This window comes from Typopeltis vanoorti, chromosome 19 (genome assembly GCF_054136105.1).
Source record: "Typopeltis vanoorti isolate ZY-2024b chromosome 19, IOZ_Tvanoo_1.0, whole genome shotgun sequence".
In the NCBI taxonomy this organism is placed as follows: domain Eukaryota; kingdom Metazoa; phylum Arthropoda; class Arachnida; order Uropygi; family Thelyphonidae; genus Typopeltis; species Typopeltis vanoorti.
The window spans coordinates 47018795-47044357 of NC_143567.1; the positions used below are offsets into that span (position 1 = coordinate 47018795).

At 35.9% G+C, this 25563-nt stretch overlaps 1 protein-coding gene across 4 annotated transcripts in view; it reads right to left on the reverse strand.

Annotated features, from left to right (window-relative positions):
- Cul5 (cullin 5) overlaps positions 1 to 24909 on the reverse strand; it is a 241247-nt gene extending 216338 nt beyond the window's left edge. The window contains exon 1 of one of the 4 annotated variants that reach the window (XM_090409605.1): positions 24884 to 24909. Coding sequence is in view for 1 of the 4 variants with exons in the window: in XM_090409608.1 (XP_090265734.1) it covers positions 24884 to 24901 (18 nt within the window). In the remaining 3 variants the exon portion in view is untranslated. Of the gene's footprint in view, positions 1 to 12111; positions 12189 to 24883 lie in introns of those variants that run through there. The other 3 variants (XM_090409608.1, XM_090409606.1, XM_090409609.1) reach the window with 3 other exon arrangements.
- Positions 24910 to 25563: the final 654 nt, after the last annotated feature.

Below are 25563 nucleotides of genomic sequence, written 5' to 3' on the forward strand. Positions count from 1 at the left end.
TTTGTGTTCACTGAGGCAGATGTCCACAGTTCTTCCTGTCTGTCCGTAGTAGGCTTGACAGCAAGAACAGGGCATTTCATAGACTCCTGGATGTGATAAAGGAGTGCATTTATCCTTAGGTGAATGGATGAGAGTTGCTAATTTTACATAAGGTTTAAATACTGTGCACAGTTGGTGTTTGTTAAGCACCCTAGATATCTTTTCAGATGTGCCTTTAATGTATGGGATGGTGATAGTTTTGTTGTAGTTTTCTGTGGTAGATAGAGGATTTCTGGGTAGCATTTAGTATGTTATCTATCTTATGGGGGATTATAACCATTGGTAAAGAAGGTGTGACGTAGGTGAGAAAGTTCAGCAGTGAGAGCAACGTCAACAGATTGCTCTAGCTCTATGGGTTAGTGTTTTTAAGATACCATATTGTTGAGAAGGGTGATGGTGTGATTGTTTGTGTAAGTATCTCCCTGTATGTGTGGGTTTTCTATAAACTTAAAATGATAAGGAACCTTCTGGAAGACGTGTGATCAGTGTGTCCAGGAAGGGCAGGCAGTCATTGGCTTCTAGTTCCATTGCAAAGTGGATTTTAGGGTGCTGGCTATTTAAATGCACTAAAAATGCATTCAATGTGTCTGGGCCATGTGGCCAAATAGCAAACACATCATCAACATAGCGTAGCCAGAGACTAGGTTTGAGAGTGGCTGTGTTGATAACTAGTTTTTCCAGATGTTCTATGTTGAAGTTGGCTAAGGGGGGAGAAAGGGGCAAACCATAGCTGTCCCATCTAATTGTTTGTATATTTTCCCTTTCCATGTAAAATAACCTGCCTATACTGTGAATTTAAATAGCTGAAATATATCTGGGGGAAATTGTGAATTTAGTAAGTTAAGTATTTCAATCAGTGGTACATTATGAATAATGAGGTGATATCAAAACTCACCATTAGGTCTGAACTATTTAAGGTGTGGTTTTCTAAAATACTTTTTAGGTGGGTAGAATTTTTAACAAAAGAGGGAGAATTGTTCGTGTAAGTGGTTAGTAATTGGATTAAATGTTTAGCTAGTTTATTGTAGGACTGTTTATACTATCTACAATAGGACGCAAAGACGTACCTTGTTTGTGTATTTTAGGAGCACCATATATTCTGGGTGTTTTAACGTGCAAGGGTTTGAGTTTTTTGACAATTTCTTTTGGCCAGGAAGTGACTTTGTTCAGTAACTTGCACACCTTATTCTTTTGTGAGTTGGTGGGATATCGATCTATGATTTGATATGTAGACCGGTCTTGGAGCAGTGCATGCATTTTGTTTTCATATTCTGTTGTATCCATTACTACAGTGGTGTTTCCTTTGTCTGATTTGGTTATTGTAATGTGGTTATTATTGCGTAGTTCTTTTAGAGCTATTTTTCTTTATGTGGGATATTATTTTTGAGAGGATTAGGATATTAGACACATCTAACCTAATATTATTGGCTATAGCCGGAGGCAAGTGGTAAATCCCATGCTCAACGGAAGCCATTATTTTGGTTTTAGGCACTTCTTTAGGAGTAACGGCAAAATTGTGTCCTAGACTTAATGCACTCGTGGCCTCTTTGGATAAGGTTGTCGATGATAGGTTCACAACGACGCCATCTTGATGAAATTGCAGTCGCTGCATAATATTGTGTTGCTGGAGGATTTCAAATTTTTTCCGGTGTCGGTTTTTAACTTTAGCAAATTCTTTATTGACTGTCGAGTCGGAGATTCTATCCAAGATATCCCATAGCTTCGGGTTCAAAATGTCAGATAATATATCACGTAGTACACTGATGGAGGAATTTATTTTTGAAAGTTCTCGGCGAGTAGCGCATACCTGTTCTCGTAATAGTGCTAAACTCGCTCTTTTATAAATATGTTGGGCTTTGGCCGAGTGAAACTTGTTCCTATACAGTTTGGTATAAATTATTTGGGCTACTATTTCAAAACTTTGAACTACTTTTTTTTAACCTACAGGGTGTTCGGGATAAATTTGACATATTTATAATTAATTATATTTTTCCGTAAGTTACATGTATTAACACACACTTCTCTTCATTTAAAAGTTTGGACCCTTCTTCATTCATATACAAGATGTCAGAAAGGATGGATAGCTGGAACCCACCTGAATCATGGAAGAGAATAACTTGCATCATGATGATTCGTGCCCGCCATCAAAATAAGGATATTACGACTGCTGCCCAATGCTCCCTGAATACAGTAAAAACAATCAGGCATGAACTATAGACTTGCAATGGTGACTACGAGGATGTAGCAAGAAGAAAGATCCCTAGCAGACGATCTGATTGCGTTCGTACAGCAGAATTCCTCGCAAATCTGCAGGAACAGGTGTTGAAGAACCCTGGCATTGGAATTCGGGCTTTGTTCGTGGAGTTGCTAACTGTAGTCAAGCCCTGGATAACAAGGGTAGCCAATGGTAGGCCGTATGTATGGCAGCAGGATTCGGCCCCTTGCCACACCTCTGGGAAAAGTCAAAAATGGTTGTCTGAAAATTTCTACGACTTCACCAGTCCAAACGTTTGGCCTCCAAACTCCCCAGACCTTAACCCCATGGATTATTTTGTATGGGGCGCAGTTGAAAAAGACACCAATCGCACTTCCAGTAATACAAAAGCCCAGTTAATGGATAAAATTAAAACAGTTTTTGCAGCCCTTCCCAGGGAGACTGTAGCATCAGCTTGTTCGAGGTTCCGAAGCAGAATTGAAGCTGTGATCGATGCTAATGGTGGTTATTTTGAGTAAATCTTGTTGATAGTATTGTAATTAACTCTGCCTGTAATGTTTTTTTGTCAATTCATTAAATTTAATAGATACAAAGAAGATTTTCTTTTTCCTTACGAAACTGTCAAATTTATCCCGAACACCCTGTAGATGGTGCCCTATTAGGACTTTAGTCTTGTGTTGCACGCTGCAATTACTTATACTAGCCCCACTGTTACACCGGATTGTGGTTGTCTCGCATTTGTAACAAACTTTGTGTTGTGTGCTCTGAAGATGCTGGATATAATACTAGCAAAATATTAGCTTTTAAGTTAAATAGTTATTTTCTTATCCATCTGTGTTCATCTTATCTGTCATCTTATCCATCATATCAATACTGTTAAATCTATTACAATAATTAATTAATACATTACAAATAACCAAGGTGTTCTGTGAAAATTTCAGGATTTGTGAAGTGTTCCGTTGTAAGAAAAGTTTGAGAAACGCTGATCTACACCATCTAGTGAAAAATTTGATATCTCCTAGAATGCATCTTTCTAAAACAAAAATCACCTGACTGAACAATAAAATTTCCACAATACAATATTATAAAGCATTTGGATGTCATATTGTTGGTTTTCAAATCCATGTTTCTAACCTTCCATAAATGGTATTTTAATTCATTAATTATAAAAATCAAAATTCTCTTCCCATTGCTGACAGGTGGTGGGCACTGTAAAAAAATAACCTGTTTTGTTGTAAGTAATGGAATACCCAACACATAAATAATCTGTTCCAAATACACAGGGCAAGAGGGCAGCTTTATAATGCATGTTCTACTGTTTCCAATCGGCAACAGATGTCACAGAATGGATCTCTGATATTAAAGTACCTCCATTTGATGGTATTGACTGGAAGGCAGCCATATGCAATTCTACAAGCAAGATCCCTCCTGTTAGGGTATCCTTGGAACTTCAATAAGCTATGAAACAAAGTATTGTTGTCAGTACCCAACAGGGGAAATTCAGCAAAAGAGATTAAAGATTTCTTTATACCAAATTTTACTTTTTTTTTTTAATGGAATGCCAATGCCAAAGTGTTGAAGCAGTCTTAGAGTTAAGCACAGAGTGTTGTAGTATTCAGGAACAATATCAGCTTTTGGACCTTTATAATCATTTATTCCAAACAGGGGAAGATGAAAATACAGGTAGTACAGGATAAGGTCTGCAATATTTTATGGATTTTTGAAGCTGTATTGCTTAAATAGCAAAATTTTAAGACAGGAAGCCAAATCCTCCATGCTTCTTTGATAGTTGAAGAAATTCCTTTTTAACTTATTGGTAGTGACTGGACCAAAAAATTGCACAGGCTTACTATATAATTGCTTTTCTTCAGCTTCTGTGATGTCTGTAATATTTATTATGTACAACTAAGCAGGAAAGATTACGGTTTAAACTACTATGGCTTTAGAAGAAAAGGAAAATGGCCTTATTTCCCAGTCTTCTAAGGTTTCAAAGTTCTTGTATATAAGTTCTTGAACTGGTAATATTGGGTAAGTGGAGAAGGGAATCTCAAATATAATGAAGTGTTCTCTCTTAGGGGTTAGTCCAAAAGGAATGCCTCCAAGATCCCAATTTTCCAAAAACTTTTAATTTTGTCTTGAATGCATTAGCAGCTAATTCACTGATCTTGCAGAATTTTTCCAAAATACCAAAAAAGATATATATCGAATCATTATCATTCAAAGCATCCACTACATCATCAGCATATGCTAATACCTTATTTTCCTTCATAGTTGAAGAAACTGTTATTCCACGCACAGCATGTGTATTGTCGACTTCCTGCTGTAAGAAAGGTTCAAGAACTAATGCAAAGAGCAGTGGACTAAGAGGGCAACCTTGCTTGACTACTTCTCGAATTTTGAACAGGTCTGACAGGAACCCATTAACTAGGAGGCGGGTAGCTGAATCGGCATAGGCTCCTTTGATAACGGATAGCAACTCTTTACCTACACCAATTTGCTGGAGGATGTGGAACAGAAAGGGGATACCAGACATTATCAAATGCCTGAATAAGGTCTACTGATAGAACTGCCATTGACTGCTTTTTCGTATTAACTAAGCAGATTAGATCACGTAGCTGAAATAGTTCCAGGCCAAGCAGTAGATTAAATTCTACTGCTTGGCCTGGAACTCCATACACCTGTGTGCTTTTAATTATGTATCTCATTTCCAGTTTGAGCCTATTACTGATAATGCAGAGAAATATCTTGTAGTCAGTATTAGACAGAGAAATAGGTCTCCACCTGCTGATTAAGGTGTGATCTCTATTAGGTTTTGGAATGAGGACAGTATGGCTTACTACAAATTCAGTTGGTATGTGTCCTGATGAGAGAAAATAATTAAATAGTATAACTAGAATGGAAAGAATAAAATCCCAGGCCTCGGAGTAAAGTTCTATCCCTAGACCATCAGGTCCTGGGGATTTTCTTGTCTGGCATTCTTTATAGGCTGTGGTAACTTCAGATGCTATAATGGATCTGTCAAGCTCATCTTGGATATATTATTATTATTATGATTCCTGACACCTCCAAGGAGTCCGAAGACTCATCGCGGGAGGACACCTACAACTGTCTCAACCACTACACCGAACCTCTACTACAAATCATCTCCATCAACGGCATCTACCGCCCACCTCCACCACAACTGGTATTCTATGTCTGTAAATTGCGTGTGTTCTGAAGGATAGTCATTAATGTTCCAAGAGTTATATGAACAGGATAGCCATTAATGTTCCAAGAGTTATAATTTCCAGCAGTACTATTGTCTTCAAATAGATTTTTGTAGTGTTTTAGAAAGGAGTCAAAGATGTCTTGAGTGGTGGACATGTCTTCATCATCAACACAGATTTAGTGATAGTCCTTTCTTTGCAGAATTTAGTGAATTGTCTACTGAAGAATGCAGCTGAAGGGCTATATCTGCTAAGTTCTGCTGTATTCTTATCTTAAAATTTCTTACTTCTACTTGTTTCTGCCTTTCCTCTTCTATCTCTATGTTAATATTTCTAATGATGTTGCTACATTCTATACCACTGTGTTGGTTTGTTATAAACCAGATTCTCTCTTTTATACAGGTCTTTCAACTTTTTTCTTTTGAGGAAAGCCTGTTCCTTTCCCCATTCCATCATATTCTGTTTTACTGTTTGTTTGAATTTTAATCACATATCCCAATTCCAGGTAGCATTATTCTAATTTGAACAGAGGGTCTGGAATTTGCTTGAAAAGATCAACAGAAAATTTGGTGGAAGTCTCCATGGTCCAGAACTGATCTCTGCTTGTCCCATCGAGTGGAACTTAAGTAGAAGTGGATTATGATCTGACATGTTAATGTCAAGATGTTTTATCTGAAATATCCTATTTATAAGGGAAGAAGAAATAAAAATTCGACCAAGATGGATACCAATACCTTCATTCATATACGTGTAAGCCTGGTAATTACGATTGCGAATCCTCCATATGTCTATTAATTGAGCATTATCAGGACATGTTTTTAACTGTACATATCTCACTTTTTAACTCCTGGGGTGTCCTCCTATTTTGTCTAATGTGAAGTTTTCAATACAATTCCAGTCTCCAGCTGCTATGATGTAGTGGGCATTGTATAAACATTGCTGCAATTCCTGGAAGAATTTTTGTCTAACTGTTCCATTGGATGGAGTGTAAACATTTATAAACCTTATTACACATCCACAGTAATTCCCATCTATTGTCAAGACTCTCCCTTCTGCATGCCTTTGGATATTACAGAATGACCCAAGGAGGGCATCAAGAATAAGAACTACTCCAGCCCTGTTAAATCTTCCAAAGCTCCAATAAGAAAGAAGTGGATGTCTATCTTTAAAGTTTTTATATGGTATGCAGGTGTTTACAGCATACCATGTATGTGTGGACTGACTTACATCGGCCAAACTTCACGAAGCCTAGAAATCCAAAAGAAGGAGCATGTCGAAGATGTCAATAATAATAGAACAGACACCTCAGGGTTAGCACATCATTTCTCAACTTCAAACCATTCAATAGATTGGGACAACAGCTCCATGCCATATATCGAAGAGGATTACAGATGTAGAACCTTTAAAGAAGCTGCAGTAGTCCTACGGACAGGAAATAACCTCAATAGAAACCAGGGAATAATATTAAAAGACATTTGGAAAAACCTATTAAAGTCATTAAGTTTATCAGAATTAAATTATGTGGAAAATTATAAAACACGACTTAATAACAATGACTAAGTCTTCACGCTTTATACGTTTGATGTCACACGTGCTCTCCAATTTGTTTAAATGTTTTTTAAGTCGTTACTGCATTATTTTGTTTTTGCATTTAATATTAGTATAACCCTTCTTGTCTTGATAAAGCCAGACAGCTGGCAAAACTAGTCGGCGATTATGTATAAATGTTTATCAAAACCATGGTCCAATAAATCCAATATTATGTATCAATTTTAAAGTTTTTATATCTGCAGAAGTATGTTTCTTGGAGAAACAAAAACTTGATATTATGGCGTAGCATAAGTTTCCATATAGTTTAATTTGCCTGTTGAATCCTCATACATAATGAGGCAATGCAGAAAGAATATGCTATAATTATGAAGTGTGACTGGTAAGTCTTTAACTTCTAAATTTTAGATGAACCTGGTGAGGTCTTCAATTTGTGATGGAGCAATTGTCTAGTCTGCTTCTTGTAAACTGTTTTCTAGTTTTTTTACAGTTGGTTTCCATTATTTAAATTTCATGCCTGTCATTCTTGATTTGGAAGCTAGTTATTTTCTTTTCATGAAGATGATAATTGTACTGAGAAAACTTCGAATCAGTAAACTTTATTATATTTTCTTTAAATGTATCTCTTGCTTTTCCTTTATTAGCATGAGATAGTTTTTCACAGTCCATGAACTCTTCTGAGCCTCAAGAGTTTTCATTTGATGACCCACAACCTTCTCCATCTTTACACTTTTTATTACTTCTTTATCTTTTAGATGTAGTTCCTTTTTTTATATTTTTTATTTATCCTCAATTTTTTTTTATTAATTCATCTTTCCTTTTTGATGATCTTGTCTGCATATTAAGTTCTTTCAGTTGTCCTACTTGCTTTTTTGTTTCTTCTCCAGTTTCTCCTTGTAAAACAGTTTCATGATTTTGCATTTCGATATCAATACAATTACAATATCAGCTTGTAATTTCAACTGATATTGTTGCACCTATATTTGACTGGGAAAATAGCTCCTGCAGATCTGGAATTTTAGGACATTTTCTGGCTGATTTGGTCGTGCACTTTTAGTGATTTTACCAAGTGTAGTTTGTTTAAAAGCACTGTCTTTACTAGACTGAATTGGAAGATCCAGGAACTCTCTTCATTATGCCTCTATGATAGATACAGTGTTCTGATTGCGCTACCAGTGCTCCCACTCTTTCAGTGAAAGTTCTAAAAGAACAGGTATGCAGTGTTCAGAACCTTTCACATTTCTGACAGGGTTTGAGACACTGTCCGATCTCCATGCAGTTGAAACATTTAAATTTGGAGCAGTTACTAACCAAGTGATCGTATGAACCACAATGCAGGCACTGCCTTTGTACTCCAGGATAGTTTACCATAACTCGGGTTATACTGATTTTGACAAAATTTGGTATGGGTGTCTTCATATCCATTGTGAAGGTGACATCACCAGAAAACCAATTTGGATCTTCATCTGATAAATCCTTTTGTATGCTACTGATTTTACCCCATTTCGAGAATGACTTTCATTACTGTTCTCTATCTATTCCATTGGAAATCTTTAGATTTTTCCTGGTTTTAACCTGGCTCCCAATCATTACAGGAATAACTGTGTTGCCTTCAAAAGTAAAACCCTGTAATAGTTTGTCCCTTGTTTCCACCTCTTTAACTACAATTAAATATTTTCCTCCAGGGTGAAAGAATAAATCTTATTAGCACCAATTATTTCTTTTAAAATCTTAGCCGCCTGTCTTGCTTCTTCACATCCAGGAATTTCAATTCCTAGAGTTCGCATCCTTGGAGGAATTGGTACGATTATCTCTGGTGGGAAAAAAGACTAAAACCTCTGCATTTGATTGTAAGAGAGAGAGAGAGAGAGAGAGAGAGAGGAAAAAAAACCTTTCAGTCATAAGACTAAGCATTAAATAATCCAGTGATATAGAAATAATTCTACATCCCCAGAAAATGCTCTATTTGAGCTACTATAAAATGGCAGCCATGATACTGCCAATTACATATTAACTGCACTAGCAGAAATCTTAATATTTACTTGAAAAAAAAAAAAAAAAAAAAAAAAAAAAAAGTGCCAGTGGAAGATGTGGGAGGGGTATAATTAGTGAGTCAGAAGTGCTGATTCGGCAAGGGTATAGAACAGTATTTCCCAATGTTTTTTGGATCATGCCCCCCACCTCAACCCCTCAGATTTTGATGTCCTCCCCCTCGCCGACAATGGTCAGTGCTTTGAGTATATCAGAAACAAAGGAAAAAAACTTCACTGCTTATACAAACAATTAACAACATCCTGGCTTACTCAGGTCTGAAACAAACCTGAACGTGCCTTGTTTTGTCTCTAAATTAGAGGTTCCCAAAACCATTACTAGCACCAGTAAAATAAAATCAAAGGGAAAAACAAATGAAAGAAAACCAAAGTACTTATCTTGCCAAAATCCAAGATGTCTACACTGGGAGCCAGACAGAGAAGTGATACCACGGATGAAGTAATGCAAGTCATATTTCCATATACAAGTAGCCAAAAGGTGTCACCTTATTATTAAAATACTCTGGATCAGAGATAGCTGTTGAAATTTTTTCCACTTTGTTATACTATAAACTAAAGATGCCAAGAAATTATATTCTTGGTTTAATCCTATATCCAAGTGTAAGCAAACAAAGTTTGCATGTGAAGTTACTTCATGACTGGGTAACTCATATACAGAGGCTAATTACTTCACATCAGTTGCCTTAGTATCCCATAATACCTCAGTAACTCAATAAAGGTCGAAACCGGCCTAGGTAGTGGCCCTTCCCATGACACATAGCATTATACTTGTCTATAAGGATATGTGCATTGCGTTATGGGATATTAAGGCAACTCATGTGAAGTCATTAGCCTCTATATACAAGTAAACCAGTTGTGAAGTGACTTCACATGCAAAATTTGTTTGCTTACACTTGAATAAAGGATGAAAACAAGAATGTAATTTCTTGGCATCTTTAATTCAAAGATCCATACTAAATCAGTCAGCTATAAAACAGTATAAACCAGACAACCCTCAATTTCCAGACCTCTGTGATTAACTCTACAATTCCCATAAAATTCTATATTTCGCCACTTCAAGATTGGCACTATTTGCAAGTACTGCAATTAATAAACCTGTATATATTTATACTGTACTAATAAACATGTTTATATTTAAACTTTACTGATATACAAGACCCTGTGTAGCTCAGTGGATGAGGCGTTTGCACACCACTGCGCTTGGCCGCATGAAGGAAGACTTGATTTTGAGTCTAGTCGGCGACTAGAGGAAATGTTTCTAAGCCTTTTTTCAACCGGTTCTCGAGTTAGTCGATCTCTGGCACGGACAAGCGGGTTTTTTCTCCTGGAAACTTGGGTTTTTCGTCCCGTAAACTCAATAAAATTATCTTAGAACTCGCACTATTTCAAACATTAAATATATTGTGTTAGGGACCACGAGATGGCGGTGCTTGTTGAGACATTCTCTTCACTGTGTGCCGCTTAATTAGTGATAGCCTTGGGCCAGCTATCTCTGATTGGGTACCAGTGGAGATTGAACCATCCACTCAAGTCTCCAAAAGTTAGATAGGGCTAAAACCGGCCTTGCCTACTCCCTATATGGGAATAAAAAGGCATTAGCAGATTTTTATTTTATATATACCTATATCATTTCTACCTGTACTGATGTATTTCATTGAATCATTTAATTAATTTGCATATGTTTAATTATTAATCTGTTCCACTGATACTAATAAACTTACACCATTGTATTTCATTTAATAATTTTATTCCCATTTAATATTTGTTAAAAGTTTTCTAGCATCCCATGGTGCTTTGGAGATGTGAGAGGGGTATAATTAGCGAGTCAGAAGTGCTGATTTAGCAAGGGTATAGAACCAAGGCTGCCAAAAAATCAGTGGTGTAACTGTAATTTTGTCACATTTCAACCTTTATATTAAGGTCATTATCTGAAGCTTACACACACACAGAGAGAGAGAGAAGTTACATTACAATTCAAACAGTATCACTCATTTGTTATCCCTAAACTGTTATTCTGCTGGCAAAAAAATGCAAAGCTGCCACCCTGCTTTTTTTTTTTATTTTTAATAACAGATTATTATATTTACAGCTATTTGCCTGCTTCTGTATAGGAGTGCCCCAGTTTAAATGCCATTGGCTCTTTTCTCACGGATTCTTAGGGCATTGTAGATGTATATTTATCAATAAATAGTTTGGACAATGCGAAAGAAGAAGAGCCACAACACCCAGAAAAAGGTAAGTGCAAATTTCTTGTCCTCTATGCAACATATATTTATTGATAAATATACATCAACAATGCCCTAAGAATCCGTGAGAAAAGAGCCAATGGCATTTAAACAGGGGCACTCCTAAACAGAAGCAGGCAAATAGCTGTAAATATAAGTTTGTTAAGAGGAGTAACATGGGATTTTTCCCAGAAATAATATCCATAACAGATTATAATAATTAAGACTGTAGTGCTTCAGGACCTTAGTCATAATGTGTTAATAACAAACCTCAACCCTTATTTTACATATTGATTAGGTAACCACTAATGCTATATCATTAGAGATTAATAGGAATTTGATTTGTATCCATGAAAATCAGGACATTTTGTTGCTGCTAAAGTGCTATGCATATTACAAAGGGAAAAAAAGGAAAGAACTTCACTGCTTATATAAACAATTTATCAACTCCTGGCTTACTCAGGCCTGAAACAAACCTGAACAAGTGCCCTGTTTTGTCTTTAAATTACAGGTTCCCAAATCATGTAACTATTAGTCCATATATATCATTACCATTCATACCATGGCTGGTAATGATATATATGGTAAGAGGAGTAACAGTGTCATATATATATGTGTTACAGATAATGTAATAAATCTGGTTATTATTAATAATTACCAGCTATTATTAATGCAAACCAAATAACGAGGTTAAAGTGAATAATTTATGAGAATTAATCACATGAACCGGTAATTATTAATAATTCCAAGAGTCTGGTAAATGTAATAAAAACATGTTTTATAAAAAATATTTTATTTAATAGCAAAAAAAAATAGGAGATAAATACCTTATTATGATTATATTGTCCGGTTAAAAAAAAATTACTTATTTTTGCCGGCAAGACCTCTGTGGCACTTGGAATTACAAAGGATTTCTGACTTTTTACATTTGCAGCGATTTGAGTTCCAATGGGCTGTACAATTGCAATATTGGAAACCTTGACCATCTAAATTAGAATTCTTATGGGCACATTCTCTTAGACTTATCTCAATATCAGGAACTTCATTAACTGAAATAAAAGAAAGCGGCAACCTTCATTAGTGTTGTGCCCACTGTTTATGACATTTGTTTCATTTGAAGCTGAGTTATAGTGCCAAGAGTGACAGTGTGTTTTGACGAACGGTCGGTCGTCACGATATTCATGCTGTACAAGACGAATTCTCGCTATCAATCGTTTCAAAACTTCGAGATAAAACTCACCATTGACCGTTTGGCCAGGCGGAACGAATTCTTTGTGGATAATGCCCTTGGAATTGTAGAAACAAATCAGCACTGTCTTTACTTTTGACTTCTCCAAACTACTTTTTTTCAGATGCCCCTCTTCTGGTGGTCTACACTCAGCACTCTGGCGTTTTGTTTCAGGCTCATACTCAAAACACCATGTTTCGTCACCAGTAATGATCATTTCAAGGAAGTTTTGAGTCCTTATGAGCAGAGCAGTTTTAATGAGGTCCTTGCAGTGTTCAATTCGATACTTTTTTGTTGTTGGTCAACTTGTGGGGAACAAATCGCGAATTCAGTTTACAAAGGCCCAAACTCTCGGTCAAAATGTTGTGCACAATTGATTTTGGAATCCCCAATTCATCTTCAATCAACCTCATGGACGATTTTGGGTTTTCATTGATGAAATCATGAACTTTTTGGATGTTAACTTCGCTCAGTCCAGTTTTTGGATGGCCTGGCTTTTCCTCGTCCTCAAGCATCTCACAACCACTTTGAAATCACTTAAACCACTCGTAAATTTGAGTGCAGGATAAGCATTCATCACCACATGCTTTTTGAAGCATTTGATGCATTTCGGTAAAACTCTTACCAAGTTTAACACAAAAGTCAATTGCAGCTCCCTATGTGAAACTCATATTCCAACCGTTCGTCAAAACACACTGTCACTCTTGGCACTATAACTCTGCTTCTAATGAAACAAATGTCATAAACAGTTGACACAACACTAATGAAGGTTGCTGCTTTCGACAACAAAAAGATACAAAAGGTGGCACCACTAGTTTCTTCTATTTTTGAAAAGTTTGGTTTCTTTTTGGACAGAGGGTGTATGTCTGGAATTCTTATCCGAACATTTTCTCCTACATTTGCAATTGGAAATTTAGTCATTGAAAGCCATAACATTTTTGCAGCTTGCTTCTTAAGTGACTGCTTAGCAGAGTTTCGAGATTCTTGAATTTTTCTGTGATTTCATTGGGTGCAAAAGTACTTTCCTTACTTTTTTCATTATTTTCTAATTCAACATTAATTATATTTTTTATTTTGTCATCTTCCTTGTCGATCGTTCCTGTTTCAGAAGAATGTTGTTTTCCTTCGATTTGGCTAACACTCTTATTTCTGTTTTTCTTTGGATCTCCAACAGATGAGTCTTCACTCGTATCATCTATTTCCACTTCCACATCGTAACTGTTCTCTGTCCTAATACCACTTTTCCTCTCTGAGATTATCTTCTGACAATTACCATCCTTATCAGTTTGATCTTTTAATATCATCTCAAGATCTTCTTCACTCAGGATTTCTGACAAGGTATCGACTGGTAAGAATGTTTTCAAACCTACCTTAGCTTTACAGGCAAACATATCTTCATAGGGACTGCAATCTATTCAGAGTGATGTTCTCTGTTTTTCATAAATTGAATAAATTTTATCTCTTCCACCCATTTTGTTGTTTTATTTGTTTCAAGCCAAGTGGATAACATTTTTTCAATGTCTTGGTATTATTACATTTAACTTCGTTATTTGGTTTGTATTAATAATAGCCGATAATTATTAATAAAAACCGATTAATTACTTGGACCATAACACACACACACACACACACACACACACACACACACACACACACACACACACACACATATATGTTAAAGATATCAAGCAATTTTATAAGCTAGGTTTTAATCCTTTTTCCCAAGTAAGCAAACAGACAAGTAAGTCAAGTTTGCGCCTGCACGTAGTGCAAGTCTGAGGCAACTCGTGGTAAAGGTGGAGTAAGCCATGATCACTTTCCTTGGTATTTTCCCCTAATGCAAAGCACATCCCCTTGCGGAGATGTATGATGCTATGCATTAAAGGCAAGGGCCACTACCCAGACCGGTTTCGACATTTATTGAGGTCTCGTCAGTGGGAGCCAGACCTAAAAATGCCAAGTTTGAAGTAATGCAGAGCTTATAAATTTTAAAGGTCGAAACCGGTCTGGGTAGTGGCCCTTGCCTTTAACGCATAGCATCATACATCTCCGCAAGGGGGTTGTGCTTTGCATTAGGGGAAAATATCAAGGAAAGTGATCGGAGCTTACTCCACCTTTACCACGAGTTGCCTCAGACTTGCAGTACGTGTAGGTACAAACTTGACTTACTTGTCTGTTTGCTTACTTGGGAAAAAGGATTAAAACCTAGCTTATAAAATTGCTTGGTATCTTTAACGTAGTATATACTCAAGGTAAAAAACTTTCTACATCTTACTCTCATCTTGAGATTTTTATTTAATAAGGTCAAAGCACCTTGTGGCAACTTGTTTAGGTAAAATTTATAAGCTCTGCATTACTTCAACCTTGGCATTTTTAGGTCTGGCTCCCACTGACAAGACCACAATAAAGGTCAAAACTGGTTTGGGTAGTGGCCCTTGCCTTTAATGAATAGCATCATACATCTCCACAAGGGGATGTGCTTTGCATTAGGGGAAAATACCAAGGAAAGTGATCGGAACTTACTCCACCTTTACCACGAGTTGCCTCAGACTTGCAGTACGTGTAGGTGCAAACTTGACTTACTTGTCTGTTTGCTTACTTGGGAAAAAAGGATTAAAACCTAGCTTATAAAATTGCTTAGTATCTTTAACATAGTGTATACCCAAGGTAAAAAACTTTCTATCAACTATCTCAAAACTACTTTCATACTTAATGGATATTCTGAAAGAATTATTGAAAAATTCCTTCTTAATCTTCCTAGTCATCACACAGAAGAAATAAATACATTTAAAGGTAATATATCTATTCCTTACACAAGTTCAGTTTCACAAAAATTAGCCAAGGTTCTAAGAAAATACAATATCAGAACTTTGTTCACTCCACTTCCAAAAATCCGCTCCTTAATAAGCCAACCAAAACCTTGTCATCATCATCTTAAATATCCTGGTGTGTACAAAATATGGTGTGATTGTGATATTCCTTATTTTGGCCAGACGGACAAATCTATTGAATTACGTATGGAGGAACACATGATAGACGTTGCTTACAAGAGACAGCAAGTCATATCCTTTTCTCGGCTGATCCTAATGATGAAAACCCAAGTCATACAGTCTGCTCGGACAGATCTACTAACATCTTTCGTTGCCATGATGAATTGGAAAGAAAAATCGTAGATTCTAGGGAAATCATCCTCAACCCTGATCATCTAAATAATAACTTGAGTTACAACCTCCCCGATTGTCATTCAGCTGTAATCATGTACTGGCGTTCACGTGATGATGCAAGCACACACTCTCCCAACAATGCAACAAACGAAAGAACGGTTTGAGGGCAGTTGGTCCAAGATTTTTTGTCCTTTTATAAGTTTGTCCAACAGAACACTCGTACAGTCGGACATTTTGTCCAATCACAATTTGTCCCATCGATGTCAACTGACTATTACTGTCACCTGTGTCAACTGACTAACCTCGCCTAACTAACCTGACCAACCAATGTGTCAACTAACTAACCTGACCAACAAATGTGTCAACTGACTAACTAACCTTACCTACCCTAACGTGTGACGATGGACCATGCATATTGTCTTGTGCCCTTCTCATTTGTGTCAACTGACTATTATTGCCATTTCATCCAATTATTTTCAAATTGAAATAGGATTGGACAGAGTTCTTTCGCTTGGTTGAACGGCAGGAAGGAGAATCATGACAAGAGGCCATCCCTGGAAGTTACGAAAGGAAACTGTGAGAAAGAGGGTGAGAAGTGGTTTCTTTGCATGGAGGGTGGTTGAACAATGGAATGCATTGCCTGATGGAGTGAGAGCGAGAACTGTCAATGCATTTAAGGAGTGGTATGATAGACTGTGTTTCCTAGGAGGGACCTCCCTCAATGAGTCTTGATAGACTCGTGTTTCTTAGAAAGGATCCCACGATGAGTCTTTTGACTCCATGGAGGCCTGAATAATAATAATAACCTCAAACCCAGGTGCTTTCAGGGCATTTCGTCCAATTATTTTCAATTGTACAAGCATTGGAAGAAATGTCCTACTGTTCAACTATATTTTACAATATATATATATAAGCCATATATCCTAGAAAAGGCCACAAACAAATATTATTACAGAGGATCTGTTATGTCCCAAAAGAAAAAAAGAAATAGATATGTACCTTACTTCCACTCAAGCATGAAAGTTACCCAAAGTTTAGAAGGAAAAAATTATAGTGATGGTGGCCACAACATACAGGAAAGAGTCTACTTGACTATATCACATCAGAAAAACTAAATTACAAATTAGTCAACTATGACTGTTATGTTATTACTACTTAATATCATGATGGAAATACATCATCAGATGATGCAATACATCTGAACTAATATTATTATTATTGCACAGACACCTCCAAGGAGTCCAAATATACTCATTGTGAGAGACTAAAAGCTATCAACACAACATCTGTCATACTTCTTGAATTCATTGGCAGACAAAACTGACTCTGGCAACTCATTCTGCTCATTCACCATTCTCCAAATAAAAAATTGAGTCCTCACACCCTTGCTAACCACTCATCAATTTCCAAAAAGGCCTTAAAACCTCAGTAGCATTCAGAGATCTGTCCACTGCATATGACAGTTTGGGTGAATGGACTCATACTGAAATTTGCAATTATAACATAAGACCCAAAGATGATTAAGATTCTAAAGTCTATTACATCAAAGTGCAAATTCAAGGTACAACTGAATGATAAGAATAGCTCCATTATTATTATAATTACATAGAGTTACATTTCACACAGTATGCTAAAGAGACAATGATTTGATCAACGGTTATTCTACTGGCATGACCTCTAGTGAAAATATAATAGATAAAAAAAAATTAAAAAAAGAATAATAAAAAAAATTAAAAAATTAAATAAAAAATACAAATAAAATTAAAAAATTAATTAGAAACTACATCAAAGCTATATTCTATTTAAGATAACATCAGAGAAACATTCTTTCATATAGTTTTCTTACAGTAACAATGATGTCCTAATTTAACATGACAATTGTTATATTAGATTTAAGATTCTGGATCATCTACAGTCCTGTTTATAGTTAACTCTTAGGGAGAAAGGTTCCTTGGGTAGAATGTGCCTTTCATATGCTTGGGATTTTTAGCCCATCATTATTGTTAAGATTAGGATGGTTGATAAGAATCTCACAGGCTTCCTTAAATTTACATTCATACAATGTTTTGGTGTGATGTAAACAACTGTAGCTTTTCCAGTCAATTCTTTTTAAAGTGTTCAGGGCATGATCAGAAAAGCCAGCTTCACCATAGTTATTATATTTAATGTGTCGTTTATGTTCATTTTGTCTATTAGGAATTGTGCATCCTGTTTCCCCTATATATGGTAGATTACAGGTGCAATAAATACCGCATACTCCAGGGTGGGCCAGCAGAGGGAGTGGGTCTTTGGATGAGTTGAATAAGCTTTTTAATTTTGCAGGAGGTTTAAAGACAGCTTTAAGGTTGTATTTCTGTAGTATTCTGTTTATTTTATCTGATGTCCTTTTAATGTATGGAATGGTTATAGTTTTACTGAATTAAAGGGAGATCAGATAAAATAAATAGAATACTACAGAAATACAACCTTAAAGTCACCTTTAAACCTCCTACAGAATTAAAAGCTTACTCAACTCATCCAAAGACCCACTCCCTCCACTGGTCCACCCTGGAGTATACCATATTTATTGCACCTGTCATCTACAATATATAGGGGGAAACAGGACGCACAATTCCTATCAAACAAAAGGAACATAAACGACACATTAATATAACTATGGTGAAGCTGGCCTTTCTGATCATGCCCCAAACACTTCACATAGAACTGACTGGAAAAGCACTAGTTGTTTATATCACACAAAACATGGTATGAACATAAATTTAAGGAAGCCCATGAGATTCTTATCAACCATCCTAATCTTAAATAGCAATTGTCATGTGAAATTAGAACATCATTGTTACTGTAAGAAAACTATATGAAAGAATGTTTCTCTGATGTTATCTTAAATAGAATATAGCTTTGATGTAGTTTCTAATTAATTTTTTAAATTTTATTTGTATTTTTATTTATTTTTTTATATATATATTATATTTTCACTAGAGGTCACGCCAGTAGAATAACTGTTGATCAAATCATTGTCTCTTTAGCATACTGTGTGAAATGTAACTAAGCTTGTCCTTGTATATTTGTGTATGCTCCAGATGATGACCTTAATATGAAGGTCAAAATGTCAGGAAATTAAAAGTTATTTATAACACGGTTGTAAAGTCCATAATTTCTAAAATGAATACTGATCACCTACACGTGATCAGCATTCATTAGTGTAACACTACACGAAAGGACCCTAGCTTCATCAATTTCCTGGAGTAGTTCCAGCAATATGGTACACAGCTTGTAATATTTTTTTTTCAAAATACATAACTTCACACTTTTAGAAATTATATATTTTGCTCATATTGTCAGCTTATTTAAATTAAATAACTGAGTTGAAACATTCCCCTCTGTGTGGGTTTCTAATTTTGTGCATTGTTTTTCAACAGCAAAATTTTTTTGTCAAGGCAATGTAGAGAGCTGCAAGCCCTCTACATTGCCTTAATTGTTGCCCTACTCAATTTTGCATCATCAATAAACAACAGAATATTTCCCTTCAAATTATTTCCTATATCATTATGTACAAATTAAACAGTAGTGATACAAGCACAGAGCATGCAGCACACTACTAATTATCTGACCAAAACTGCTGAAAAACAATGCACAACATAAGAAACCCACATGGAGAGGAACATTTCAACACAATTATTTCTGAAATTATATTTTTGTTTCAACATGTAGCTTTAGTGAAGACACTTCAAGCAGGAGCTTTGTTCGCATACATTTGGATAAAGGATTAAATAAAAATATAATTTCTTGGCAAATTTAATTTATAAACAAGTGAAAAAACTTTCTGTCGCAACTGTTTTGAAATTGCGTTATTTTTCTATAGTGGGTAATCTTGCATTTTTTTTTTTATATATATCTCCCGCCCAGAAAGGGTTGTAAACCTATATCACATCAGTACTGTAGGTAGTCTAAGGATATTTTTTAATAATTTATTTTTTAAAAAAAATCAGTTGATGCCTTTTTATTCCCGTATAGAAAGTTGGTGAGGCCGCTTTAGCCCTATCTAACTTTTGGAGACTGAGTGGGCAGTTCAATCTCCAGTGGTACCCAATCAGAGATAGTGGCCCAAGGCTATCTCTAATTAAGCGGCACACAGTGAAGAGGTGGCTCAACAAATGTCGCCATCTCGTGGTCCCTAACTACAAGAATCTAACAAAATATTTGTCTGAAATAGTGTAGGTTCTACGGTTGATTTTCTTGAATTTATGGGACGAAAAACCTGAGTTTCTAGGGAAAAAAATCCGCTTGCCCATGCCAGAGATCGACTAACTTGGGAACCGGTAGAAAAAAAGGCTTAGAAAAATTTCCTCTAGTTGCTGACTAGATTCGCAACCAAGTCTTCCTTCATGCAGTTAAGCGCCATGGTGTGCAAACACCAAATCCAATGAGCTACACAGGCTCCTTAATAATTTATCACTATTTTATTTATTTCTAGACAGTTTAAAAAACCCTCATCCAGAGACCAAACAAAAAACTTTTTCAAGCCACTTCAAGCCTCAGGAAGAATACTGGTCATGATGGGAGATGAAATTCATTTGCCATCTAAAGACAATTACAAATATCTGTGCCTACAGGTTTTCATCCCTCAGAACAGGCAAACTGGCGTCATGAACACACACCTAGACATAGGGAATAAAGATTGAACAACCTATTCCGTCGGATTTTTAGTTTTGAATGCCTGCACGGTGAAGTGTGAATCTATGCATGAGCATAAATCAGTAAGGACTAAAGATTAATTAAAGAAAATCAGTTACTTTCTTTCCTTGTTGGTTCAAAGAAGTCCTATATTTAAATCAATTATTCATGTAGTAGTTAGTTTAAATGTAGAAGTTCTACAAGTTAAAATAATGCATATATAATGACACTGTGTAAAATAAATAAGCATCTGCAAGTACAGATATTTCATCTATCTCGCAAGAAAATTTTAGAAAGATTCCCCACTGGTAAGTAATGAGCTGAAACAATTTCTTGATATCTGGGTAAAAAAAAATAATAATAATCTGGCACATTTTTAATTAAGCTTCTATAAATCAGTACTTTACACATTTTTTTTGTAGACTGGCATTCACTATTGGCCCTGAAGATGCTACTGTGATTGTACACAGCGAAGTTCTCTGGCTGACATTGCCACTTTTGTGATTTCCAAGCATTACTAAGATATAAGCACAGAGCTGTTTTATTCAAGGCTAACCTTTGCGTAGACTGGTTATGCTATGCTATATTCTGCAATTCCTTGAAAATTGTGCTTGATTTTATGAATGATTTTAGCTTGTTTTTCATGTTTTTTGTAGTTGTTCCTGATGACAAGATATACTAAACACACGTTTAACCATATTTAACCATAATGCAGAGTGTTGCTATTGGTAGAAATTACGGACAGGGCAACTAAGACTATGAGACAACCGTAATATATAAAATACTGTTCTCTTGCTCCTGGCATATAACTGATTCTGAATGGCATCTATCAAGAACATGATAAAGCATGGGTAATTTATATTCTTTAATTAAATATGCTGATGAAAATAAGCATATAAGTTTTACAGTTTTTCCGCAGATTTTTTATTTTTATTTTAGTTATTTTTTTTTAAATTCAAGGCTGATTTTCAGGTAGACAGGATAAACAATGGTAATTCTTGACAATCTTCCAAATTTGTGTTCGGCTTTGTGAATTCTTTGGCTTGTTTCCCTATAACTACTCTTAGTGATATAATAATAAGATATTCAGGGTGATCAAAATTAAAGTATTCCTGTTTAAGGTCTTGAAAAATGCCATCCAGTGATCCAAATACTGCAAAACTTTGCAGGAATACATTGTCATCATGCAGAAGCAATATTCGAGGAATGAGAGGTTCCAAAATTCGCCACCAGGGGTGTTGTAAACACCAAATGCATGGAATATGCATATCATGCAACTCAGCAGGTGCCAGGAGTGTTTAAGAAGATGGGCATGGAATTTTCATTTCATTCTGGTTGTTAATACTATCCACAGTGATGGCACTAATCTTGCCCCAACGTTTTGCTCATGAAGCTGTACTCCTGAAACAACTGCAATATTGCTGCACTCCACACAAATGTCGACGATGTCCACTACTGCCATGTGCTTTGCAATGAATGATTAGTCATTTTGAAGAAATGGGATGTTGGGAGTTACATTTGGCAAGCCAAGCAGTTCACAGCAAGTGAACAAAGTTGCTACTGCCATTGTGGAGAAGACCATGAATAACACCACTGGTTCCTGCAGGAACCAATGCTGTATCAAGACACATGGATGTGTCTTACACAACTGTCTGGAAAATTCTATGGAAGATTTTCCATTTCTACCCATTCAAGATAATCCTGACACAGGAGTTGCACTCAAAGGACTTTTGTAAGGGTCAACTGACATTTGTTTTAACATTCCTTAATGCAAATCCAACAAATTCCTTTGTATCCACCCTAAGTTACTGTCCGGCATGGGTTTACAGCTTTGTTTATCATCGGACCATTCTTATTTAAGGAAATTTGCCAGTCAGGCCCTGTGACCTGCTCAGTTACTGCCAAGAGGTATCGCGATATAATAAACAATTTTGTTGTGCCACATCTGCAGCAGCACCTGTACACAGATTCAGTTATTTTCATACAGGATGTTCTCTGAGAACATTTCACAGAGTGGTCAGCAGGGATCACTCTGTGAAATGTTGAGTGGGACCAATGTTGAGCATGTGCGCAACATTGGTCCCACCCAGCTGCATTCTGCTGTCAAACACACTGTGCAAAAGATGAAGTTTGTGGCATACCACAAAGGATAGCACATTGAACAGTACAGCCTGTGAATGCATAATGGAAGTGAATAAAAATGTGTTGTTTATTGCTTTTCTCCTTCTTATACACACACAGAAAAATTACATTGACATTCAGTACATCATACAGCTCCTTGTGGTCAATTTTGGAACTGCTTTCCTTTCTCTCAGTCCACATGATATGCAATGTATTCCTGCAAAGTTTTGCAGCATTTGGATCACTGGATGGCATTCCACAAGGTCTTAACACAGGAATACTTTAATTTTGATCACCATATATATATATATGCACACACACAGTAATATATATCTACTCTATATATATAAAAAGATAAGCCAATAAACATTTTTTTGTCTTACCAGCCCAGAACTCGGGGGGGGGGGCTTGTGTGTGTGTGTGTGTGTATATATATATATAATAAGTATATATATAATAAGTATAATATTTGCTAAACATGATTTACCATAGTGTGGAATACTGATATCAGATGAAATTATGGATAAGGCAACTAAGACAATGAGGACACCAGTAATGTAAAAATATACATCAGTGTGGAACACTGATATTTACCATAGTGTGGAACATTGACATCAGCTGAAATTATGGATAAGGCAACTAAGACAATGAGGACACCATAATGCAAAAATGCTCTTCTATTGTTCCAAGAAACTAACTACTTCTGCTGAATGGTATTGTCCCTATAATCTCAGCAATAATCACAAATATCCATGGCAGGATTTGAACCTGCAGTCTTTTGGCTGGAGAGCGGACATGCTAACTGCTAAACCAACTATGCCAAGACAACTAAAACTCAACTGCTAAATGAGTGATCTGACCTGTTTATCAGTGTGCCATATCTAACTGCCATATCATTAATTTTTCTTTTCTATTCTTTTCTATTAATAAGCAGAACAAAGGCCTAGAGCTTTTGTTCTGTCTCAAGATCTATAATATGATAACCATGTAAGGGTAAGTGATTGATGAGAAAAAGGGAATTTTTTAATGAGTTCAAGAGATGAGGTTTGTATTCACTAGGGAAGACTTTCCTAAGGACAGGGATATACGGAATGAAGAAAGAGAAGTTGGCTCAATGAATCTGGAGCTAAACCACATATAAATGGTGATCACCAAATGCCAGTGCTTATACAGTATATGATTAGAAGAAAGTGATGGTCAGTTCAATGGAACAGCATACATAATACTTACAGAAAAGCTATAATGCAGAAAGTCTAAAGGAAGGAAGAGAGTCAATGCCAGCAGGATGATCTATTAACTGCCGTACTGACTTTGACATGTTTATACATCAATAAATATATGGATGCAAAGTATCCATTGAAATTGAAATAACATTTGGATACCATCAGAATATGAATACAAAGCATAAACTTACATATTGTATTTCATCCATATGGCTGTTTGGGTAATCAAATAAATAGCTCTCTTCTGGATTTCAGCATTCTAAAGATTTTTGGGACACTGCCCCAGATCTGAGAACAATATTCTAAGGTTGAGCAGATTTGGGATTTATAAGGTGTTAGAAGTTGAGCAGATGAGAAGTAATGATTTGAAATGATTTTTTAACACTGAAAAGTATATGGGCATGTTGTTTTCATGCAAGGATTTACAAAGTTTCCATCCCACCCCTTTTTTTTTTCTCTTTAATTATGATTATCGTTATTAATAAAAATCCTGATCTTATCTTAAAATACAAAATAAAAACGTATGCTCCTACTAAAGTGTATTTTCTGTGGTCATTAATATGAAAATAAAATAAGCTCGAAAAGAAGATGCTCATTTAATATTAAATTCCAATAAGATAACCACAATTTTTCAATGATTTAATTTAGAGGTACCAGAACTGTTAAATGAATGTTCAACGTAAAAGATATTTCGGAATTGGTTATTTCGCTTATTTTACTTTACAGATCTTGACTTCAATTACTTTAAATCGCTTCACTTGTCCAATAAATAATTTAAAGGTGTTAATGCGGCGTGTCAAAGTATAATAATCACCGGGTTACTGAAAACATGACAGGATGTTCTTTTGACACTATTTCAGCAACCTGATCCGTATACATAATCATACACACAATATCCCTCACCGATTATTCATATTTCATTGAAAGAAGTCTCGTTTCTCAATGCCAAAACAGATTCAACTTATGTCGATAAAGAACTCCTTTACTCCATATTTGCGTTAATACTTTCTATAATAGACTTCTATCAGCTCGTTCACATTTCTCTAATTATAATTTCTCTTATTCGACGTCAAAAAGATGCTTTCTCTAAAAACAAACAAAGTCACTCAGTGACTAAACAAAGAGACACAAAACCAACAATCTGCGTAATCGCAGGTATAGTAATTTGTAACTTCGTTATAAGACATACCTTTAACATCGCCGCCATGCCGATTCACACTCTCAACACCTTTCTATATTTTAACGCCCTCTACATTATTTAGTCTGGTTAAAAGATCGAAATCATATTCCCGGGTTATTGTTTTACCCTCTTCAAGATGATTAATAAACAAAATGCCTTTAGCATCCCAAAACACCGATACCATGACCTTTCCTGTTGATGGAACCAACTTTGTCTTCTTTGGCGCTGATCAACCGGCTTCTATCCACTGTTTTGAGTGCTGTTTTGAATCTGGTGTGTAACGTAGAATCCAAGGCTCATCCATAGTAATAAATTGACGCACAAAATCAGTTTTATTCTTGTTAAAATACTCCAAGCATTGTTCAGAGATTTTCATGCGAGTGCGTTTTTGATCTACTGTGAGCAAGCGCAGCACCCAACTTGCACAAAGCTTTTCCATTTGCAATCTTCATGCAAAATATATCCTACACGTTCTTTTGAAATGCCTATAGTCTCAGCAATTTCACACAATTTGACTCGCCGATCATCTAATACCATATCGTGCATTTGATCAATGACTTCTGGTGTTGTTACACTTTTTTGGACGTCCTTCACGTGGATAATCTTCAAGGCTGGTACGGCGACGTTCAAACTAGGCAGCCCATTTCTTAATTGTCAAAAACGAAGGAGAAGAGTGCCCATAAACTTTT